Consider the following 21,752-nt stretch of genomic DNA (forward strand, 5'->3'; position numbering starts at 1 on the left):
TTTGGTTTAGGGTACTGGTTGCAGCCTTCTGCATCACTATGTGCAATCTTTTGTGAACTGGGGGAAAAAAAAAGTTTCTATTTCTTTTACCATAACAGCAATGAAATCCTAAATAAGCAATCAACGGCCATGGAGTCCAAGTCAGCATTACTGAGTTACTTGAAATAAAGATCTGGGGTTATCGCAGAGCAGGGAATGGCGAATTAAGGCTCAGCAAGGCAGGTTTCCTCTGGAGCGGAGAGTAAGAAAGGCCGGGCTCAACTCCAAGATGGGCTGTAGTGCAGCTGCTGGTGGGGCTCATGGACGGGCGAGGGATCGAGCAGGAAGGGAAGGCAGCTATCTCCTGAGATGCTGTGGCTGCACCTCCTCTAACTTGCGATCGTAATTGCTGTGATTTGTTTTGCCAATGTAATGCAGACATGCCCGAGTTTAAAACATATTCACTTTCATGCAATATTTTGAACAAGAAATACCCCCTGGATTAGGCACAAGTCTGTGTTGTCTGCCAGGAAGCACTGCCAGAGTTATCACCCTCATAAAAAAGTGATACTGAAAAGCCTATTTTATATGTTTTTATGCTCAATACTTCCTAACTTTACTAATGAAAAGAAGTGCTCATTTCTGAAAGCGGAACAGACCCATGTATTACATAAACACTGCCTCGTTATTGCCTCTGGAGCTGGCACTGTATTAATGCTGTTATTGCTATTAGATTAATCCAAGTGCAGAGCTAATGCAAATTGAGACCTAAATACTATCTCAAAACGAGGACACGAAATGAGACAGCAACATTTTGGATGCCTTTTATCACAAATTGTACATCATTATTTAGTTGTTAGGCACCACAGAGCCAAAAGCATCTAAAGACAATGTTTTTACAAGATAAATTCATGCGACTTTTGGCTTTCAATAAAAAGGAAATGAAATCCTGCACCAAGTCTTACAAAACCAACAGTGGCAGATTACACAAATGTTTAGATGCGCAAGCTGGTTTATTGAAAACAACTACTGCAACGGCATCGACAAGTGGCCAAGATGGCTTTTTACAAACAGCCAACTAGTCTGTGATTATCTGATCTGGGGTTTTTTTTACATACAAAGCAAACCCATATTTTTGCATTTGAAGATGAAGGGGAAAAAGGAAAAATGAACTCTGATGAGTTCTGTCGACAAAGAATAACTAGGCACCAGCAAAAACTGAGATGCCAGCTACTGTGTTACTTAAAAGCAGATTCCTTTCCTTCTTCTGGATATATTATCATATCCACAGTTCCCAGAACCACTGTGGACTCCTCCTGCAGTTGGTTTATCTGCCTGCGATAACCCTGGTGGCTTGAGGCATCGGTTTTGGCAGTGCTAACGTAACACTGCAAATGGCAAGACAGCCCACATGGCAAGCTCCCCGAACAGCTGCAGAACAGCTGTCCCAATCTGACCTCTCACTGATACACTGGATTTAAGCATGGGAAAAGAATTTAATCTCTGCAGCAGAGATGGGATCAAGGCTGAAAATCTAGATCCAGGTTTCGCTGGACCGGAAAGCCTTTTCTGGGCTCGGGCTACAGCTGATGGTCTCTTGCAAAAAGCTGAGTCCACCTGAATTTCAAACCCCCTGAAGTTGGTGAGGGTGCCCATTATTATTGGCTAGCTATTTATATAAATATAATGTATATACATACACATATATATGCATGCATATATAATTATGCAGGAAATTGTACTTAATTCCCCCTATTTAGATAAGTATTTTAACCCTAGTATAAACAGATAGGGGGAAGAAAAGGCCTTGGTGGGTTCAGATACAATATTTCAGAGCTGATCAGTGGCAATTTGTTTAGTGCAAGTCACTTTGCATCAGCCAACACAGTTCAAACCAAGCCACTTCCACACAGTGTTGTGCCTAACCCTGGGCCCCGAGCTGCACTCCCAACACGAGAAAAAAAATAAAAAAGAAGAAAAATAAACCAACCCCCAAACCAAAAAAACCCAGAAACACCCCTTCTAACATATCAGCACAGACAGAAATGAGGCTCTGAAAGTAGGACCACTATTGCAGCAATCTAACACTGGTTAGGACTGAAGCACTGAACACAAAAAAGAGTGTGTTCGATGCCGAGGTACACACCTCTTCCTCTGAACTGTCACTCAGGTCATTGGCAAGTGAGGCGCTCAAGGAGGCCGCCTTGGGCTCCAGGTAGCAGAGGCACATAGCCAGAGGAAAGGAGAGAGTGAGGGCGTATGGCACTGAGAAAGAGGCAGAGAGCAGAAAGAAAAAAATGAAGAGGAAGCAAGGCACCAGGGAAGGGGAGCGGATGGGAAGGTAGTGCTGCACGCTGGCAGGCAGGAGGTTGGTTTCGGAGAGGTTAGGGAGCGACAGGTAGCCGTCATCATCCAGGAGGGAAGGAAATGACTCTGGAAGTTGCAAGGAGAAGGAAAACAGCGTTCCGCCTTTGCTGGCTTTTTGCTTATAGCCAAAAGCCACGTCTTGCTCGGCGGAGCAAACTCGCCCCTTTCTGTCAGAGTCCGGCTCTGACTCGCCATGCTTTGGAGCGCTCTCTTTGGGCGCCTCACAACCTAACGACTTTGTTCGAGCGCTCTCCTTGCATCTCCTGCGAAGCTTTGCTGAAGATGCATGGGGGCCAGGCTGCGAGGATGGCGAAGGGTGGCGGGAGTCAGTGCCAAGCAAAGATGGCTGGTGACAGAGAAAGAGCAGCAAACAAGGCGCAAAAGCAAAAGGACAAAAAGAAAACTGTAATTAGTTAATTTTCTTCCGTGATGATAAATAATATATATATATATATATATAAAAAATTACAAACAGTATTTTAACACCACAGCTTTCCACCGAGTTAAATGGTGCATGTTCCCATGCCACACACCACAGGTATTAGTGAATCAGGGTTACAGCTTACAAAAGGCAACTTGATTCAGCATTTGTCTAGTCATCTGCAGCACAGGATTTACATAAAAACCTTCACGGCCATATGTGGAGTTTCAGGTGCTGCCAATTTCCACTTACTGTAAGACTGGCTTCAGATCATAAGGAGCTTTCAAACATGAAGTACAGGGAGAGCAACAAAGAAACAAGGGAATGTATTTCTAACACCAACACTGCTTGTGACAGCATTCCTGCAGTTAGGAAGAGACCCAGTGGGTGCCAGATGCTTCCCATCTATGCCTTGGACAACCTCAGCAGCGATAATTAAAACCCTGAAGATTTTAGAACTGTATGTGCACAAATTTCTCCATTACAATATTTAAAAAAAATGCTAGACCCTAAACCTAAATAAAATGCAGTCTGGTTTGGGGGGGGGGGGGGGGGGGCATAAATCCATATGTCAGCTGTTACCGATGGAAAAAACTGTACTAGCTCAATACCTACCCCAGCAGCCAGCTCCTCAGCACGGCTCCCATCACCACCCAGGCTGGCCTCCCCCGGGCGTCCCGGCAGCGCTGCCCTCACCTCTGCCCGCTGTGAGCCGGAGCAGGCAGCACTGGGGGGGTTGGCCCCCTCCCAGCCATGCACCCTGCTGCCCCCCACTACGCTGTACCCCACTGCTTTGGCAGCACGTTGAAAGAAGGGATCTGAAGGTTTTGGCTAGGCAGACCCCTTGCTCTCTTGCTGGGGACCCAAAAGGGGGCTGATCAGAGAGAGGTCCAAGCCATATCTCCTCGTAGTCAAAAAGTGACTCTTTACCCATAGTGAAGAAGTAAAAATGTACTCAATGCTTTTGCTACAAATTTTACCACAATGCAGAGTATTGGCTACCAACAAGCAGGATTTGCTTTGATACGCCACTTGTAGGGCATTCAACCAGTCTTTAAGGTCACTCAAGGACAAAAAATCGGTAGGAGGAGGGAGGTGATTCAGCAGGAGGGGAGACTGTCACCTAACATGCTCCCTGAGGGCAGCCACAACTGCTCTTTAGAAGGACAACAACAGCCATCACCACCAAAACACCCCAGTACAGCAGACCTGCCACAATGCTGACGGATCTGAAATGTTTTGGCCAAAGTCAACTAGGTGCACTTAGCTGAAGTGGCACGCTGGCTCCGTGACCAAACCCTAAGGGCTCCATCCACCACGCATCTCCCTGAGGAGCTATAAAAGGCGTTTCACTCCCACTGCCACTCCCAGCTCCCCAGAGCAGAATGACTTCAAAGCTAAAACAGCATTTGCCTGTACAAGCTGGTGCTAAATCTGAGCCAACAAGCAGGATTTAGACACAGGTTGCACCAATGCTAGCTACTAAGCCTAATCTTTACCAGGTATATCAACAATAGGATGGGATTTAAGCCCAATATTTACACGGAAGAACCCCTTCCCCTCCCCTTAACATTTTCCTTCTCTCCTCTAACCATAACAGTTAAAAAACCCCAATCTATCAGGTCAGGCAATTTGTATTCCTGAATTAAACAACCAAAACCAAGCCTAACTTCAAACTGCTTATGAACGTCTTCTTTATGAGCTTAACGCAGTACGCTCAAGTCAAAATTTAATGCTAATGGACTCACAGGACTTTATGTGAGCTAAATACACAGAACTTCTCTTTATATTGTAAAGGCCAAAAATCTAAAGTAAATTTATTCTTTGCAAATACAGTCTATTCACTTATTGACATCTTTGCAGTGTTAATATTTAGAATAACTTCTGGGACTTAAATACATATGGATAAAACAAAGGAAAAATGTCTTAGTGAAGTTGAAAACCTACCTATAAAATTTATATACCCTTAAATAGGAATTTGATTTCAAATTTGTCCTGTGTTTCTTGAGACCCTATTCTCTTTATAATGAATGATGAAAGTGTTAGCAGGTCCAGTGGAAGCAGGACTGAGATTTCTGTAGGCTTACAAAACTGAAGCTCTATTAGCAGGTGGTTTAAACAGAAGCCACCTTTTGGGGCGGGGGGGCGGGGCCTAAAAATAGTTCGTTTGTGCATGTTTAAGTACCATCAAAATATTCTCCTAAAAATATCTTTGACTATTTCTAGCCATATATAAGGAACATATGATCTTTGAAATGCAGCTGATCTCTCCATTGACCTAAATTAACAAACACTTGGAACAGAATTACTTTCTATTGGATATTTTCTGCATATTTGATTTTCATCAATGTTTCTCCATGCAGAAACTAATGGAGTTTCAGGAAGACCCCAGTGAAATTTTACTGAGATTATTTTTTTAATGCTACAATTACAGTCTACACTTTCAAAAGAAAAATATTTTCTCATCTGCAATTTTCAATATTTCAATTTGTTTCTGATTTTTGGTACCTTAATTGCAGCTCTTTTTGAGGACTTGATCCTTTAGCCACGTAGCTCATTGTGGCCTTATATGATAGGGCTAGAAGTTCAGGTTCTAACATTTGCATGCTTGACAGTTTTGTTGGTGTAAAGGTATACATCAAGGTTTTTCCTCATAAATGAAGACGGTAAATCTTACTTGTTTAGCAAGTGCATTCCATAGTACAGTTTTTGAATGGTATCCTAGATTCAGTATTTCATATTCTGTTTTCTTCTCCTCAATGTAAAAGAAACAGAAGACATTTTACACTTGATCTTTTCTGATTCTACCTTATTTCTCTTCATTGTCAAGCTCTGAAATTCAGTATCTTCTCTGTCCCCCTGTTTCATTTACCCTGTCTGTGTTATTACACAGTAGATATAATGCACAGCCATGTGTGTACGTGTATGTAGTGGTGGTGGCATTGGAGATGGTGAGGGATGAATCCAATTTAACAACTGAGCAGTGAATCATCAATAAAAACAGTTTTCTTGAATGCAAAACTTCAAATAAGGGAAGCAAATGCTTTTGTAAGCCAGGAAAAAAAGCTTATAATAGTATATTAATACTCAAAAGTCAATAGAGAAAAATGCTCATTGAAACACATGCAAGGAAACAGAGTGTTATGAGAAGTAAATGAGAAAAATACCACAGTTTAAAGCACAGAGCTACATACAAGAACACAGAACTATTTTCTTGCCTCGTCAAAAAAAACAAATTATGTCCATACTTAAGTCAAAACACAACTGAAGACCAAAGGAGCAAAACGTGTGCTGCTACGCTACCTTTGGGTATTTCCTAAGGAGCTCTTGAATGCTGTGTAAAAAACACTGTGCTGACTGTTAAACGGATTTCAAAAAACAGTCTGAGGCAGGAACTGACTTTTACAACATTATATGAAATGCCGTAGTACTATAAAAATATTGATTCAAGACACATATATACACGTACATACAACCGTGTACGTTCCAGTTTCCTTTCACGGAACTGGGTATCTCCTCCCTCCCTAACAATTCTGCGTTTCTCCGAGCACTCTCCAGCCAGGTCAGTTTAATACAAAAACCTCAAAACTCTACCTTGGTGTCATGGCGTATTGCCGAGACCGGGGTGACTTCCTCTGCTCTTTTCTTTTTGCCCTCTTCATCATCTTTCTCCTCTTCTGCCTTTTTCTCTGGAGTCACAGTGGTTATCAAGTTGGTCTGAGAGATGCCCTTTGTTGTGGCGTACTGGCCAGTACCAACCTCTGCAGCAGACACAGAATCCTTCATGTACATTTCATGGTTTTCATTCACTGATGCTAAAAGCAAATATTTAAAGAGGGAAAGTCTGAAATAGCTTTTGCTGAGAAGCTGCATAAAATTAAAAAGCTGGGTTAGTAAAACATTTGAGATATTGCTGAAAACACAACTGTGTCATGTTTCAGGAAACCAGAAGCATGTGCATACATTTAAATAAACTGTTTACTTGAAATAAAGCTTGTCGCTTTTATATGCATAAACATATATTATGGATGTGTATACACACATTACTGTAGCTAATGTGTGCATTACACGGTTGTTAAATGTCAGCAAGCCATTAAAAGTGCTACTGTAGTAAAACATCAGAAAAAAATCAATGCATTGCCACTGTTATCAGGCAGGAAACATAAGAAGAACCAGCTATGACATCAGCCATGGGGGTGGAAGAGATTTTTTTGAAAATCCGTCAGAATGTAACAATGCAGATCAAATGCACAGTAAGTAACGTGCTGCATTATAGGAAATGATAATATTGATGTAACACAGGCATAATATCTGACAATCAAGAAATGGCAGCTTTGTGTTATCAAATATTAAAGTCTGCCACTTAAGTGAGCTCATTATCCTAAAAAATTCTGGGAAGCGATGACATTCAATTCAGTGGACCAAACCAGAATATTTTAGGATGTAAACGTTCGATAATTCAGCAAACTTAAATATATATAAATGATTTTGAAATAAATGGTAGATTTACAGATAGAATGTAATCAAAACATTAATAATATACCCAGGCCTTGCTCGACTACTGTGTAACTAATTTCTAAGTCAATAGGACTATTCAAATTTATAAAGTTACTTGCATCTGTAACAAATGACAGGGCCAGGATCACAGTGTAATCACGATGCAGAATGCTACAGCCACATTTGCGTTATAGTAACGTTAGTGAAGAAATCATATGCATTGATTAAAAAACCTCTTTTCCCCATTTGCACTTATGCAAATTAACATCATAAAAACCTTACAGAGTCTAACAAATGCTGGGAAAAAGCATTTCAGATATCTTGTCTCTTGGGAATGAGCTTAGGAGGCAGGCAAAAGCAAAGGGAGTAGAGGGAGACATCTTGTTTAGATGTTACAAACAAAATAACGCAGAAGGATAATTTCTGCTTTGAGACACATGCACAGCCATCAGGTCACCAGTTGCTTGGTATGAGCAAGAAGCACATCAGAATTAGAAGATTCCAAAATAATTAATGACAAGCAGCACCTTTAGGGGGAGAAAAGAAGGCTTGTCACTAGTACTTTTAAATCAAAGCTTCTCCCCCTCCCCACCATAAGCTATATTCATTGCAATTCATTTGTGATACTCTGCGGGAGAATTCACCTTTCTTTTTCAAAACTGTAGCAGTTCTGAATTTAGTCTCAGTCTTTTTTTCTACAAAAATAAGCCACAACCTCTTTTTACTCAATAGCTGACAACAGTAACAGATGATGAAGTTGCTGAGACTCTGAATCACATGCTGGTTTAACCTAAGGGAGCAGCAAAACCATGACCTCCATGAACCACGGAGGAAGAGAGAAGGAGGAAGGACATACTATAAACCTGCATATGTTACTCTCCATCTCACACCTTCAAAAGTGATGTATGGAAAAAGTCTGTCAGCACTCATCCAACTAGGGTGTGAGGTAATCGGAAGCAAGTGTTATTACTCAATCAAGGGTAATAATTCACTTATGAATTTTAACATATACCTAAATGAAAAACCTACATCGGAAAAAAAGCCAAGTTAAACCAAACCCCAAACAGTTACTCATGCAAACCCTGAAAAAGTGTTGAAGCCTGACTTGCTCGGGCAGGCAGGTCCAGGCTGGCAGGTCCAGGCGCTCTGTCCTTTCCCAAAGCAGGGAAGTGCTTTGCAGGTGCGAAGCCAAGGACAGAGGCTCCACGAAGAGCAGGCTCCCAAGGACCTCCTCCAAGCAACCACTTTGTAAGGACTGCAGCAGTACATTTAGCACAGTATTTCTCTGCATCCTCCCCTACCCTTGCAGTGAACATGCAGGTACTCACAGCCTCCACTTAGCTGAAGCTCAAGGAGATGAGATGACAAGAGGTTTATACCTAACCTAAAGCAGTGACCACTGTGATGATAACTTTTAACAAAGTCAATTGAGAGGACCTTACCCCCATCTAAGCTGCGAGACATAGTGTAACGTTTACTAGAAGACCGCTCAAAGTAAGGTGCGGGACGGTCTATGAGGGCGCTGGCTCTTCTCGTCTGGGCCTGCGTCCGGCCGCTGTAGCGAAACTTGGAGCCCAGAGTGAGGAACTTCTTTGGAGGTGCTTCAGGCAGCAGGAGCCTAAAACACACCAAGCAATGCACCCGTTACTCCCCTTCCTCCAAAAATCAGTCCACTATTTCTGCAGAGGAGAGATGATGACTGTTGGGTACCACTCTCCATCATAACCTGTGCCTCACAGGTCTGCGGCTAAAAGGGAATCAAAGGATGCCCCTCATATGGCATGACAAAACCGCTTAGCTAATGCATTTGAAGAGCTGAGTTCTTCCTAATGGGCAAGAATCACTCAGTCCCTTCCTGCTTGAAAATCAGATTTATTATTTTCTAATCACCAAAACTAAAAATAAGGTGTTCCTTGTATCAGGGACCCTGATCTGGGCTGAAATACACATATATCTCTTAACTTCAAATTTAACATGGTGCTGTTATTCCGAGGACAGGGCCAGAACAGATTTCCAGTGAATGCCAGGCAGTATTCATTCACAGGGCCGCAGACCTTTTTCGGGTTAGAGCCTTCCCGCCCTCTGTATTTTGGCTATGGGAGTTTGCTGAAGAAGCCATTCTCCTGCTATAGTGTTTATGCTTTAGACATTGCTTTTCCATTAAAAATCAGAAAACACCCAAAAAATGCACACTCATTTCTTTTTAGATCTTTTGCTGCTAAGACTGCATTTCATATGAACGTACAGACAGCCTGAACCGATAGTTTTGGGAAAGGAGAGGAATTCTTCAGTCCTCCCAAACATCTTGAGAGGGGTTTTTAAGCGCTGGATGCCCTTTCACGCCCTTGAAAATCTCACCCTTTTGGGTTTCCATTGTTAAGTATCTCTTTGCTGACTATCTCAGCACGAACTAATTACAGCATTATTCCACTGTCCCAAACTTTTCTCAGGTCTTCTTAGATGTCAAAAACATACCTGCAAAATTCCTCAGTAATACGAAAATTACAGCTATGGATTGGGTATTCTGGGTGACCAAAAAATACACCACCAACTACTGTCTGTATTTTCATATGTAATTAAATAAGAGTCTCATTTTTTTCTTTTAAACTCTTACCCACATCCCCCAGTAATTTTCCATATAAGTTGTTCTCCCTACACAAGCATATGTGCAGAAGTGCAGCAGAGTCCTTCATCTCTTTAATTATAGTGGTTGGTAATATCATGGCACAGATAAAGCAAAACGATTAATTGGGACCATATGGTGATTTTAAACATTAAGTATCTATCTGAAATAGTATGAATAATTTGGGTGAAACATTTCAAATTTTGAAGAAGGAATAACCTTCCCTTGTCTGCTCAGAGATACCTTGTGATCAAAAAGCAAATTGATTTGAAGGCTTTTGTCTCTGCTGACAGAATTGGTCTTTTCTGTTGCATTTTCTATCACACCTTTAGGAAAAGAAATCCACATACCTGAAAAATGTATGGTGCTCAACACACACTTTCCATAAGCGCTTTGCAGCCCGATGATTTGGCAACTTAAACCCAATAGTGCTTTCAAACTGCTCAAACTAGGTAGGAAAAAAGAAGAAGTATGTATTTGATGCTGTGTATCTATTTTTAGACAGTGTACACAGGTTCATCTTAATTTCCTCCATCTATATAATCTCACTGCAAGGGTGAACATATATGCTCATGTATATAACCACATATATACATATTCTGCAGACTGCTGTCTGGGAAGGAAGCTGTGAGTGATAATCAATGGCAACCTTTGAGGACTGTTTTTTGTGGGAAACTGAGATAATAAGCAAGAGGTTTTTGATGGCGACAGTGATGTTTTATGCCCTGTAGTAACAAAGAGATCAGTTACAACTTGGGAGACTTCTGAGAAAAACATCATTTAAGTGTTTTAACCCTGTTGTTTTAACTTCACCAGTTTAAACAACAGTGGGAAGCCTGATAATAGCCTGGAGGGGAGCAATAGTCCCCAGGGACTGATCTGGTCTCACACAGCCTTAGATTAAGGAGATTTACAGTGAAAGAACTACACTTAGTAAATCACAGTGTTTTTAGCTAATTTATCTCCTGGGGAGGATGAGGAAAAGACAGGTAATTGAAAAGAGTTGACTGGGGATACTAAGAGACCTTTCTAGGTTGTGCTGTAGATTTATATATTCCAGACGCAAAAGCTGTGCCAGCTACAACTGCTGTAAGATGTTGATGGCTACATGCAGATAGCTGAGGAGGCGAAATAGTGTTGCTGTGATCGGGGAAAGGTGGGCAGAAGGGCACTTGTAAGGAAGCCTGGATCCCTACGGGGAGCTGACAGAGAGAAACAAGGCAGGAAACAGCAAAACAATAAAGATGATATAAGCGACACATGGGATGGTGAATCACATTATCATCTAATGTGATTTGGAAAGAGACTGCATTGATTATTTTGCATAAGGTCACAGGATGCTACATACCAAGCCCAGCAGAGCTCAATAGGACTTCAGTGGTGGAGAGCTTGAGTGCAGGCACTGGGAACATCAGTGGCTATTAGCGTTTTTTTAAAATCAAACTCAAGACTAGGAATTTGGTTACTAAAACTGTCTGCTGAGAGGCAGGAGATGTAGGTTTGTGGATTTTGGTTTAGGACTCTAAAAAAGGCTCAGGCTCTGGGGCTGGTGGGGGGCCCCAGCAGATTTCCCAGGTCGCTTATGAAGCCAGTACTGGAGACATTGGCTCGGGACTCCCAGCTGCCATATTGCACTAAGGGAGAAATGCCAATCCACATCCAGGTGATTTCTGTCCTGCTGTACAGCTCCACTCCCTAAAATGGATATAGGCTTTTCATCTATCACAGACCAATTATTGTACCAGCGCTTAAAATGGAGACACTCCTTTGCCTCTGATGATCCTGAACTCCTCCTGGGATTTTTCCTAAGATTTATCATCTTATTTCTGGGTTGGTGCACGCTCAATCCATGAGGTAGGTATTTGCTATGCATCTGGCTGAGCCACGAGAGGGCACTCACTGTACGAGATTTCACATCACCTTCTCCAGAGTCAGGACATGAGCTCCTGCGGCCCTGGGAGGCTAACGCATGTAGCTACCAAAAATGCTGAATGATGGATGCTTGACTCCATTTTTATCAGTCTCCAGATTTCTACTCAGACTCCAAATTTACTCGTCTGATACACTTATAAAATTTGGTATGGCCTGTCTACATCTCTTAGTGGGTAAGATGAACAGACACTAATTTAATATACAATATGGTGGTGGATGACGAGTACTCCATGAATAAGCTACTTAAAGTTACTTAAATTCCCAAAGTATTCATAATACGGATGAGCTATTTACATGCAGATGGCCATATTTATTCTTTACGTTAGTTCATGGATGTAAACAGAAAAACACTAAAGAAGATTTTACCTGAATTTTAAATAAAGTATTTACTTAATCTTCCCTAAGAAAATCAGCACAAATTAAAAAATATAAATGGAGAAAAATGTTAAAGGCTTGTAAGACATGACAAATCAACAGATCCATGAGAACACCATTTTTTTTTAAAGGTTCATTCACTGAAGAGTGTCAGGATGCCCTTACCTCCCCTGGTCGGATTTTGATGTAGAAGTTGTTCCTCTTGTAGGAAATTTTCAGAACCTTTGGCCAGGCAAATCTATTTATTCTGAGTCTGTCTCGATATATTAAGAGACCACTCGCACAAACTCCTAACATGATTTCCACTCCTTCGGAATCCTGGAAAAGCAAGCAATGCAGTTTGTTGAATATTTTTCTCCTAACATTCCACAGCACTACAGATTCTTGTATACTGTGTTTCTATCTGAGCTACGTCTTTTTAATGCATCAGCTGTAGTGACCTGATTTCTGAGAGCTACCCTACTCACTGACTGCATTCATGCAAGTAATAGTAAGGTTGGGCAGGGTGAGAGAAACTGAGTGTTGCGAATGTTTCCTTCTATTTTAGAAAGACTCCAAAAAGAGGGGGGGGCATTTTAGACATTATTAAAAGAATGATATTAACCATATAGCAAAATTTTATTAGCATAATAAAAAAAGTGTTATTAGCATAAATAACAGATTGAAAGTAAGTAGGACAGCATACAAATTTACTTCTCCTGGCATCACTCATCTCCATGACTAAGCCTTGTGAATCCTTAGATAGATTGTTCTTCTGTAGTTTGCTCATCTTGGCTTTAGTTGGTTTGCTAGTTCCTTTAACGCTGTTGTTCCTATGTTCAGTATTTTCACTTTGAAACGACCAAGCCGGCAGAATGTTGGGCATTTGGACCAGAAAGATTATTTTTAAAGTACGCGAGTGTGCCTGTGCTACAACCTGTTTTTGACAGGGAAGCTGTAGGTCAGACACATTAGTACTATAAAAGATTTTATAAAAGATGTTTTTAAGTAGGAAGTATACAACTCTCTTTCCTTTAGAAACCTTCAAATAGTCTAAAACCACTCTTCACTGTTTGCTGTCACCACTAGCCTGTATAATTCTGTTTTTCTCATTTACCTCAGTACTAATACTGCTGGAGAAAAGACGGATCCACCTTAAAGCGCAGAGTTCTTTGGTAATTATTTTGAAATAACTTAAAGTTACAAAAGTCTGACAACAGAAGCTATGAAGATGTCACCCTATGATAATCATGAAATGAATTCATCATTTTCCTCTGGTTTTCCCGACAAGCCATCTTTTAGGCACACAGTGAAAATCTGATTACATTTTAAGATGAACACAAAGGCACGCATGGTCAGTCATGATGAAAAGGCTATGGCACAGCTTGAAATACAAAAAAATTGTTTTAAAATCAGAGACACAACATACAGTTAGTGCCACAAAGTCACTCCAGTGTTAGAAAACACACCAATAAAGGATGTATGTTCCAACAATGATGGTATCACCCCTTACAGGTAGATTTTTTTTCTAAATAAAGCACTCACATGGTATCATTGTGAGGTAGTACAGAAGACACAAAGTTAATTTTTTTCAGTGGATTTCAATTTCACAGTTTCCTAAGCAAAGAGTAATGTCTAATTACAGTAAATATATTTGAAAAAATTAAGTCTCATTGCCAGTAATCCCACCGCCTGGTGAATGCCTGAAATGAATGCGTGCTCACATATGGCACACAGCTGCAGGTGCAAGGGGCTCCTTCTTTTGATATACTTTCTCGAAAACTTGTTGAGAAATGCCTTCTTCCCTCATCCCCACCTTTGCAGAAGACCTAAGTCCATTCATGGCTTCTTTCACTTGTCGGCATCAGAGACTGTTTTTCAATGGGATACTACTGGTGTAAAATGAAACCCGAGTAAGAGGAGAATTTGGCTTTTTTCAGAAGTGATGCAGTTGCACAGAACAGAAAACTGTATAGCTGTAATGGATGAGGCACAAGACGCTGAGCTGCACATCCCTGCAGCTCTGCATACGAATGGGAGGTTTTATCAGAGCGGTGACGGCCCAGAGGACAAATCTGTCTATTTGAACACATTTTTTATTGTATCCTTGTATGGATAATTGTGAACTAGTTTTAACAGCAGCTGGTGAGTCCAGCATCTGTTGAATACTTAAGATACTGGGACAGCCTTAATGAATTGACATTTACATAGAGACATCTGCCACAGCATGACTTCAAAAAGGCATCCACAGAGATGCTTGTCCCCTAGCCTGATACCATCAGATCTCATTGGCAGACCTAATTAAAACTAAACATTACTTCTCATGCAGAGTCTACTTTTTACACTTTCAGTTCAGTTTCCAAAATTACTGTTGGGTTTCTTAACCCACAGACAGACCGAATTTGGCTAGCACCGCAGCTTTTTAAATGAAGAACATCACTTTAAAGAGGGATCGGCTTGTCAACCAACTTCTCTTGCTCTGAGTCTTTCCACATGAAAAACAGAAGAGTAAAACTGGATAATGATACTTTGGCGGGGGAGGGGTGGGGTGGGGAAGGTTATTTCAAGATATCCCATCTTCAATTTCACAGCCTTTCTCCAATATTCTGAAAAAAATGCTTAGGCCTCAATGCCATGCTATGTTAAATTTTCAGTAATGAAGCCATAACATACTTAGAACAGGAACTCACTTTGCTGCTGTTTTTCAGATTTCTTTGTGTTGGACAAAGGATTTTGAAAAAAAGCTACTTAGTGACATTCGCCAATCCATCTCTATCTCTGCTCCAAACGTGCCTCAAGATTTTGTGCCTATCTGCAAGACACAGGGAAAGCAGTGGCATGCCTCCTGGTAGAGCGCTGCCCGTTGAGCCATACCCAGATTTTTCATTTTCAGTGAAGGCAATTAACAGAACACAAAAGATTGCCTTGAATTTTGTAACACACATGCACAGCTCCTACGAAATGCCCCAGGAACACGGTTGCAGGCCCTTTCAAGATCTGAGCTGCAAATTTGTCTTGGTTCTTGAAAGGATCTGCTGCAGCATAAAAACAGGCTTACGGTAATTTGACCTTTACAGAAAATGCAGTGCTCTCCACAGCTCAGGATTCTTTGTTCAGCACTCATTTGCCAAGGATACTTGCTAATCTCAGAGATGTTAAAATCCATTAGCCTTACTTTGAAGAGTGAAGAAAAAAATAGTAATTATTTATTTTGAAAAAAACCCACAAAAACCCACAAAAACCAGACAACCAGCACAAGGCTGGTAGGTGACTCTCCGAAGACACAATAAGAATGACCATGTTTTATTCATAACTTAACCGGCCGATGATTACAGAACCTACTTCATCATGGGAGAATGTTTCCAGCAGAACTACTGCCCTTCCAGTCAACTGCAAAAACCACGCTTCAGAAGAGAGACAAGCTGCTGTCTCCCCATTACTATCAATCTGATTAGGTTTCCAGCACAACTAAATAATTGCTTGAAAGTTCTCTGCAGTGTTAGAAATGATCTACTTATCTAGTAAAGATACCGTAGTTGGCCTTATTAAATTGGAAAATGTAGGTGAATGAAATGACAATTGATCACTCTCTGGACAGCTTCTAATACCCTTCCTCATTACTCCATCCATTCAATATTTTCCCAAAGGATTTGGTTGTTTAATCGATGTGAAAGGCTGATGTGCAATGTCTTTGAATCTATAGGCTAGGTTATGTTACAGTTACAAGATGTATTTATGCTTATCCCACGAGTCACCTTTCCTCATGTTGGCACAAGATGTATCCCACAAAATGCCCATCTCAAAACAACATGAAAGAATAAATCAGAGAGTCCATGCAGATTCAAGTACTATGCCACAGGAGAAAGATGAGTGGTGAAAGAACTATAATCCATACCTTGGCATGATGGAGATCTACTCCATACATTGATAGTTTTTTGGCATTCTCCAGGAAATGCATCTCAGCCTCTGCAGGTGTCATTCCCCTGAGGAAAAGCAACCAATTCTAGTATCAATATTAAGGAAACAAGAGTCCAAAATAAAATCCAGCACCTGGAAAACACTTTCAGCCTGTCAGAACTACAGCTGTACCCCTTAGATGGCTGAGTACCTACCAGAGCCAAAGCTCTGGTGCAGATCCTGTTATCTTTCATGCTGCAAAGCTTTTCTCTAACCAAAGACATGGAGAGGAGTCTTGTCCGAAAAATATTCCTATTAGGTATACTGCAGCAGGTTTTAACATTTCCAGATGCACCAGGATGGTACCTGAAGGCAGGTTATAGCCCACACTGATACCCTCCGCCTACCTGTGGCTCTTGTGCAGCTCGATCACTTTATCCTCCAGTTCTTTAGTGTGATTCGGTGCGAAGCGAAATTCACTGACATAGTCGCTGCCATACTCATCGGGGTCGTAGTCACCGAGCTCTGACTGCACGGTGTAGGAGCCCAGCAGGGCCAGGGTGACAAATGAGCAGGGCAGCCGACCCGACACGATGTCATCTCTCAGTTGCAAGCAGAGGTAGTACCTGCAATAGAGCACCAAGATGGCTCAGAAAGTGCTCCTCCACCGCTGCCCCTGAAGGAGCACCACCCAAGCACCAGCAAGAGGCCTCGGTTCCTCTACTAATTTGCAGACAACTCCCAAGCCCAAAGATTTTCAAGCATTAACGAGGATAATAATAATTTTGAAAAAAAAAACCACCCTTGCCTAGTTTATGGGTAGCAATGCCTAATTTGTCTTTACAAAGCAGCATGGAGATCTCTTAATAAAATAGGTTATTACTTTGTTTAGTGACCTAGATGGAGAATTACCCATTAAACATACCAGGTTTCTATCATAAATCACTAAGACATATAGCTACTTGATAATTCTTTTATTTAAGGAGAAAAAATAATTAAAAACCCCAAATACTGTTCATTAAAGGGTAGCTGAACTCCAAGCCATTCAAAAAAGTTGCCTCTTTAGCAAACTGTTGAGCTTTCTTAAAAATACATTTAAACAGTAAATGCTGTTAAAACCACGGTGATAAACAGTGCAAGAGATCACCAGATAGAAGAAAAGAGAAAAAAAGTGAAAGGCATTGGCTTGGTGGAGAAGGCACACAGTTCCCAGGGGAGATTTGAGGGCGACAAGAGGAAAAAAGCAATCCTGACTTTTGGAAGACCTCTGTTGAAGTGTGAACTCTTGGCACACTGTCTTTCTGTGCAGTGCGTAGCACAGGGGACCTCTGATCTAAGCCAAAGGCTTCATGCTACCTTAAAAGCAACAAGTAGCCCACAAAGCAATGAAGGTTAAAAATATCCACAGGTTGCAAAATGTTGTAACAGGCTAGGGACCGGTTTGCTGGTGGCACAAAACTCTTCATGGATCAGAAGCTTGCCTGCCTTATACCAAGGAGGGAACCAGGTGAGGTTTTTTTTTGGTTGTGGTTGCAATCTAAATACAAAACCAGAGAGCAGAGGTGCACATTGCAGAGATAAGTGACTTGGATAGCAGAGAGCAGCCATTCATTACCACCATATTCCCTATACCATGCACATCAATTGCTTACTTTGTCAAATGACATACAAAATTTACACACATGCTTATTCCCATCCCACTTCTTTCCATTCATAGTTATGATTCTACTTATCAACTTGTTACCACTGGCAAAAATGGGCATTGGGCATCTTTGTGAAAATTCAAATCAACTCTTAGGAACACGTATACTGGAAAAGCTGGGTTTTAGGGTTAAATTACACAAAAGTCTTCTTAGCTCAGAGGATAGACACTGTTCATAGTGTCTTTTCTGCCAAAGCATCACATATTTTCCATAAGCTCATAAGTGAAAGGAAGCCAATGAGAATACAAAGCATTCCTTTTCTTGGATAATTAGAGTGTAAGCGCTACTACGAAAAGCTTTTAAGCCCCTTCTAGAAAGGTATTTAATGTTTTAAACACCTGGTAATATCTTCAGATAGCTGGGCAGGGTCTGGAGGGTAGAATTTCACATTAAATGCAAACTGCCAAGCACCACCTGGAAAAGAACACAGATTGACTGAAAGTACACTGTAAGTGCAAACGGAGATGCTCACGCTGTTCAATTACCAGCAGGCTTAAAAATACCCCAGCCAAGCAATTCATAAGAACAGGATATAGTATCTTTTTCCCATACATCGTCCTGAAGATACTGCTTTTCTCCTCTCACAATTAAAGTATTAGATCAGATTTTACAGCTCTTTTCTTCTTTAGTAAGATTTCCACTGAAGTGAGGACCCCAAGGGAGCAGTAATTTATTACTAACACTAAAAAAACCCTCAGTCCAAAACCAATGTTTGCTGGAATTAACCATCTGAGAACATAGCCTATACAAGCTTTAAAAACAAATAACCCAAAACACAGAGGCGCTGGAAACACCGTGAGTGAGAGTACGAATGGGCTCTGGAGCGGGGTGATGTGCCGAGTTCTGGCTGCCTAAAGCAGCTCACAGCATCCTCTCAGAGTGCTGCCTCAGCACATAGCTCCTGTCTCCAGCAGACATAAATTACTGGGCAGACAAAACTGCAAGGACAAACACAGAGAGCATAACTGAAAAACAGCACATAACTCTGGGGAATTCTTATTTAGTTATTTCAGTAAGTTTAGGTGACCCACGGGATGGATACTGGTTTGTGTCACCACTGTTTGTGAAATTTTTTTTGGAGTGTTAGCTTTAAATGTTGTAAAGAAAGAATATCAAAACTAAAAAAAGGAAGAGTTGAACATAGTATGTAAATATAAAAGCTATTCTGAAAAAAGGGACAGGTTATACTAGTACATCTCGAATGCAAATAAAAAACAGTAACAAAATCCCAAACCACAGTGTTCTTACAAGCAACACAATGGTTTTTCAGTAATGAGACTTTTCACCGAGGCCTCTGTTGTGGGATATACCTCTTATACGTACTTCTACCACATAAATTACAGTATTTCTGTACTCAAGAAACCAAAGACAAAGTAACGACACTTCTGTTTTCTGAAACACATTAATGTCAAAGTCAATCTAACTGATGTCAGTCTAACTAGAAATAAATAGATCTCTCTTGAAAAGTCCATACTGGCCATGTAATGAGGAAGTGCTCATGAACACTGAAAAACAGGACTCTTCCTTATAAACCTGACAGGGTAGCGCCTTCCCACGATCTTCAATTCAGGGCCACCTTGTGCCTAGGTACCTCCTAAAGAGTATGGGGTTTGAAGGTGTATCCAGTGCACTCTACAGTAAGATAGCTTATATGCTGGACAGGTCTGCTTGCCTGGAAATAGTCTATTGTTGTCCTAACTGGGTGTTTAGGAGTATTTATTTAGAGACGATAAGGAAATTTTATCCCATGCAAAGCCCCATCCACTTTGGTCATCCACGCACCCGAGAAAACAGGCTCAATGTGCGAGAAGACACTTTTGACATTTACCATCAGGACTTCAGCTCTTGGTGAGACTTTTGGGCTCCTTGATTTTAGGAACTTTTCCACTCTGTTAGGTCATAAAAGCTGGTGGAATTAAGATTTGGCTGGCAGTGAGGATGGGGCACGGTCCCATAAAGGAGTGGACCGGCCCCCGAGGTGGGAGCGGAGAGTGTGGGTGACACCTGGCCCCACAACAGAGGAAAGGGGCCATGGCCCGAAAATCTATTCCTTTGGCACACATAAAATAAATCAAACCTATGATATAGCCTGTCATATAGCATGGATGGTTTAAGATACCAGAGTAAGAGGCCTTCACCCCTCACTTACAGGGGTTTAAATAAAACCTAACACTGTACAAGTTAGCGGGTTATAACTAATGGGGTGCGAACCAGGGGCCGCACACACGGCAACAGCCTCATTTCTGAACCACTGGGATGAAATTCCTGTGGTCCGCAGTAAAGTCACGGATATCTGAGTGTTGTACAACTCAACCATCATTTAGCAGAATTATATATATATGTGTTTTGGAAAGCGTCATGGGTAACAGCCCTACTTTTCCACCATTGTCCTGTTCCAAACTTCTCGGGTGACCTGTACAGAGCAAGCACATTATTGCTGTCATCTTCTGCAAATACAACTGTCCCCCACGTCAAGTCCAGGATGAGACTCTTCTGCCCTGGTTAATCTCTTGCTGTCATAACCTTTCATTGTCTATCTCACGGCTCAGGCACATATTAAATGTATTTCGAATCAGTGATGTGGAGCTGAGCTGCTTTACTTGTATTGACCTTCAGCGTAACCTGACTCATCGAGGTCTACAGCACCTTCCTCTCCAGATCCATCTTCTCAAGAGATCAAAAAAAAAGGCAGATTTTCATTACTTTTTATTGCAGAACACTTACTTTTAATGAAAATAATACTGGTGGAAAGGTGTGGTTTCTCATAGTAAGTGGGGAAGTTTTCCAGCCAGTGTAAATTAACCCTTTGAATCTTGCAGAGGGAAGTGATTCATTTCCTGGGCCTGACCCAACAAATGTGAACTACCAGATGTTTTTGCTTGTGAAAGCACAAGTGCTAGAAGAGATCATTTACAAAACATGCGAAGAAAAAAAACCGCTGAGGCTTTCCTGCCCAAAGAAGTCACACACACAAATGTTTCATCAATTTCAAAAAGTGAGAGGGGGAAAAAAAAGGCAGGTGAAATTTAGAGCCTGGCAGTCTTGACAAGGTTTTCCTTCTAGAGGTTTTTGAATTTCTAATGTAGCGGATGGCTAAATTTAACAACCAAGCTTTTTAAAATATTCATGTGAAGCAGAAAATTGACTGGTTCTTTGTGAATTAAATGGTCATTTTAGGAGCAAAGTTCAAGCTTTTGAAATGCAGGAGAAAAGATATTTTAGATAAGAGTTCTATCTTTGCATCAGTGAAGTATTTCAGTATGGGACATGAGCAGTGTTCCTGGATATGATATAAATATCAGTAACGCAAAGAAATAATTTATACATATGGCCTAGTCCCTAAGGTTACATTGCTTAATATCAAACTTCAGGTTTTTGCATCTCTGCAAATGTCAAGTTGTTTTCAGCAATGCAAGTTCATGCGTTACGAGCCTCAGCAACCTCCTGTACTCATTATGGGGTAAAATACCTAAAAGATGCAGGTAATTCCTTTGCCAGAGACTCGGACAAGATGCAAAAGGTGACTGTGAAATAGGCTCTGTCACCCTGGAGGGAGCATGCTCTCCTGGGGGAAGGTATCGAGAAGGGGGCTGTGGCCCTGTCCTGCCTGTCCCCTCACCCTGTGGGCAGCGGGACCGGGGTGAGGGCCTGGGGAGAGGGGGCTGCCGAGTCCTTGGTGCTGGGGGCACCCCGGTGGGATGGGGCCTTCGACCCAAGAGCAGTGAGTTACCCCAGTGCTTTAGGAACAAGCCCAGAGGATCAGAGGGGCTGGGCAATGATGGGCATGTGGTACCCACGGCATGCCGCTCGCATGCCGGGGATCCCCCTCTGCTTCTCACATCCCCGCCTGGCACCACAGAGGTCCAAGGTTTTCACAAACACAGATATCAGTTTGGAGGGAGACACCTTTTTGTGTAGATTTTGGGGTCTGGATACACCAGAATGAAAGTTTTCCAGACCCCCTGAAATAAACACACAA

The 21,752-nt window shown here is 41.5% G+C and overlaps 1 protein-coding gene across 1 annotated transcript in view; it reads right to left on the reverse strand.

The window, feature by feature from the left end:
- Nucleotides 1-21,752, reverse strand: part of EPB41L3 (erythrocyte membrane protein band 4.1 like 3) — a 59,633-nt gene that overhangs the window by 16,079 nt on the left and 21,802 nt on the right. Inside the window, exons 4-11 of the mRNA XM_082304311.1 lie at nucleotides 18,112-18,187; nucleotides 16,478-16,696; nucleotides 16,069-16,156; nucleotides 12,360-12,512; nucleotides 10,238-10,335; nucleotides 8,707-8,882; nucleotides 6,362-6,582; nucleotides 2,126-2,692 (exon numbers count right to left, since the gene is read on the reverse strand). Of these exons, the coding sequence (XP_082160437.1) occupies nucleotides 2,126-2,692; nucleotides 6,362-6,582; nucleotides 8,707-8,882; nucleotides 10,238-10,335; nucleotides 12,360-12,512; nucleotides 16,069-16,156; nucleotides 16,478-16,696; nucleotides 18,112-18,187 (1,598 nt within the window). The remainder of the gene's footprint in view (nucleotides 1-2,125; nucleotides 2,693-6,361; nucleotides 6,583-8,706; nucleotides 8,883-10,237; nucleotides 10,336-12,359; nucleotides 12,513-16,068; nucleotides 16,157-16,477; nucleotides 16,697-18,111; nucleotides 18,188-21,752) is intronic.

This window comes from Platalea leucorodia (assembly GCF_965183815.1).
Source record: "Platalea leucorodia genome assembly, chromosome: 1".
Lineage (NCBI taxonomy): Eukaryota > Metazoa > Chordata > Aves > Pelecaniformes > Threskiornithidae > Platalea > Platalea leucorodia.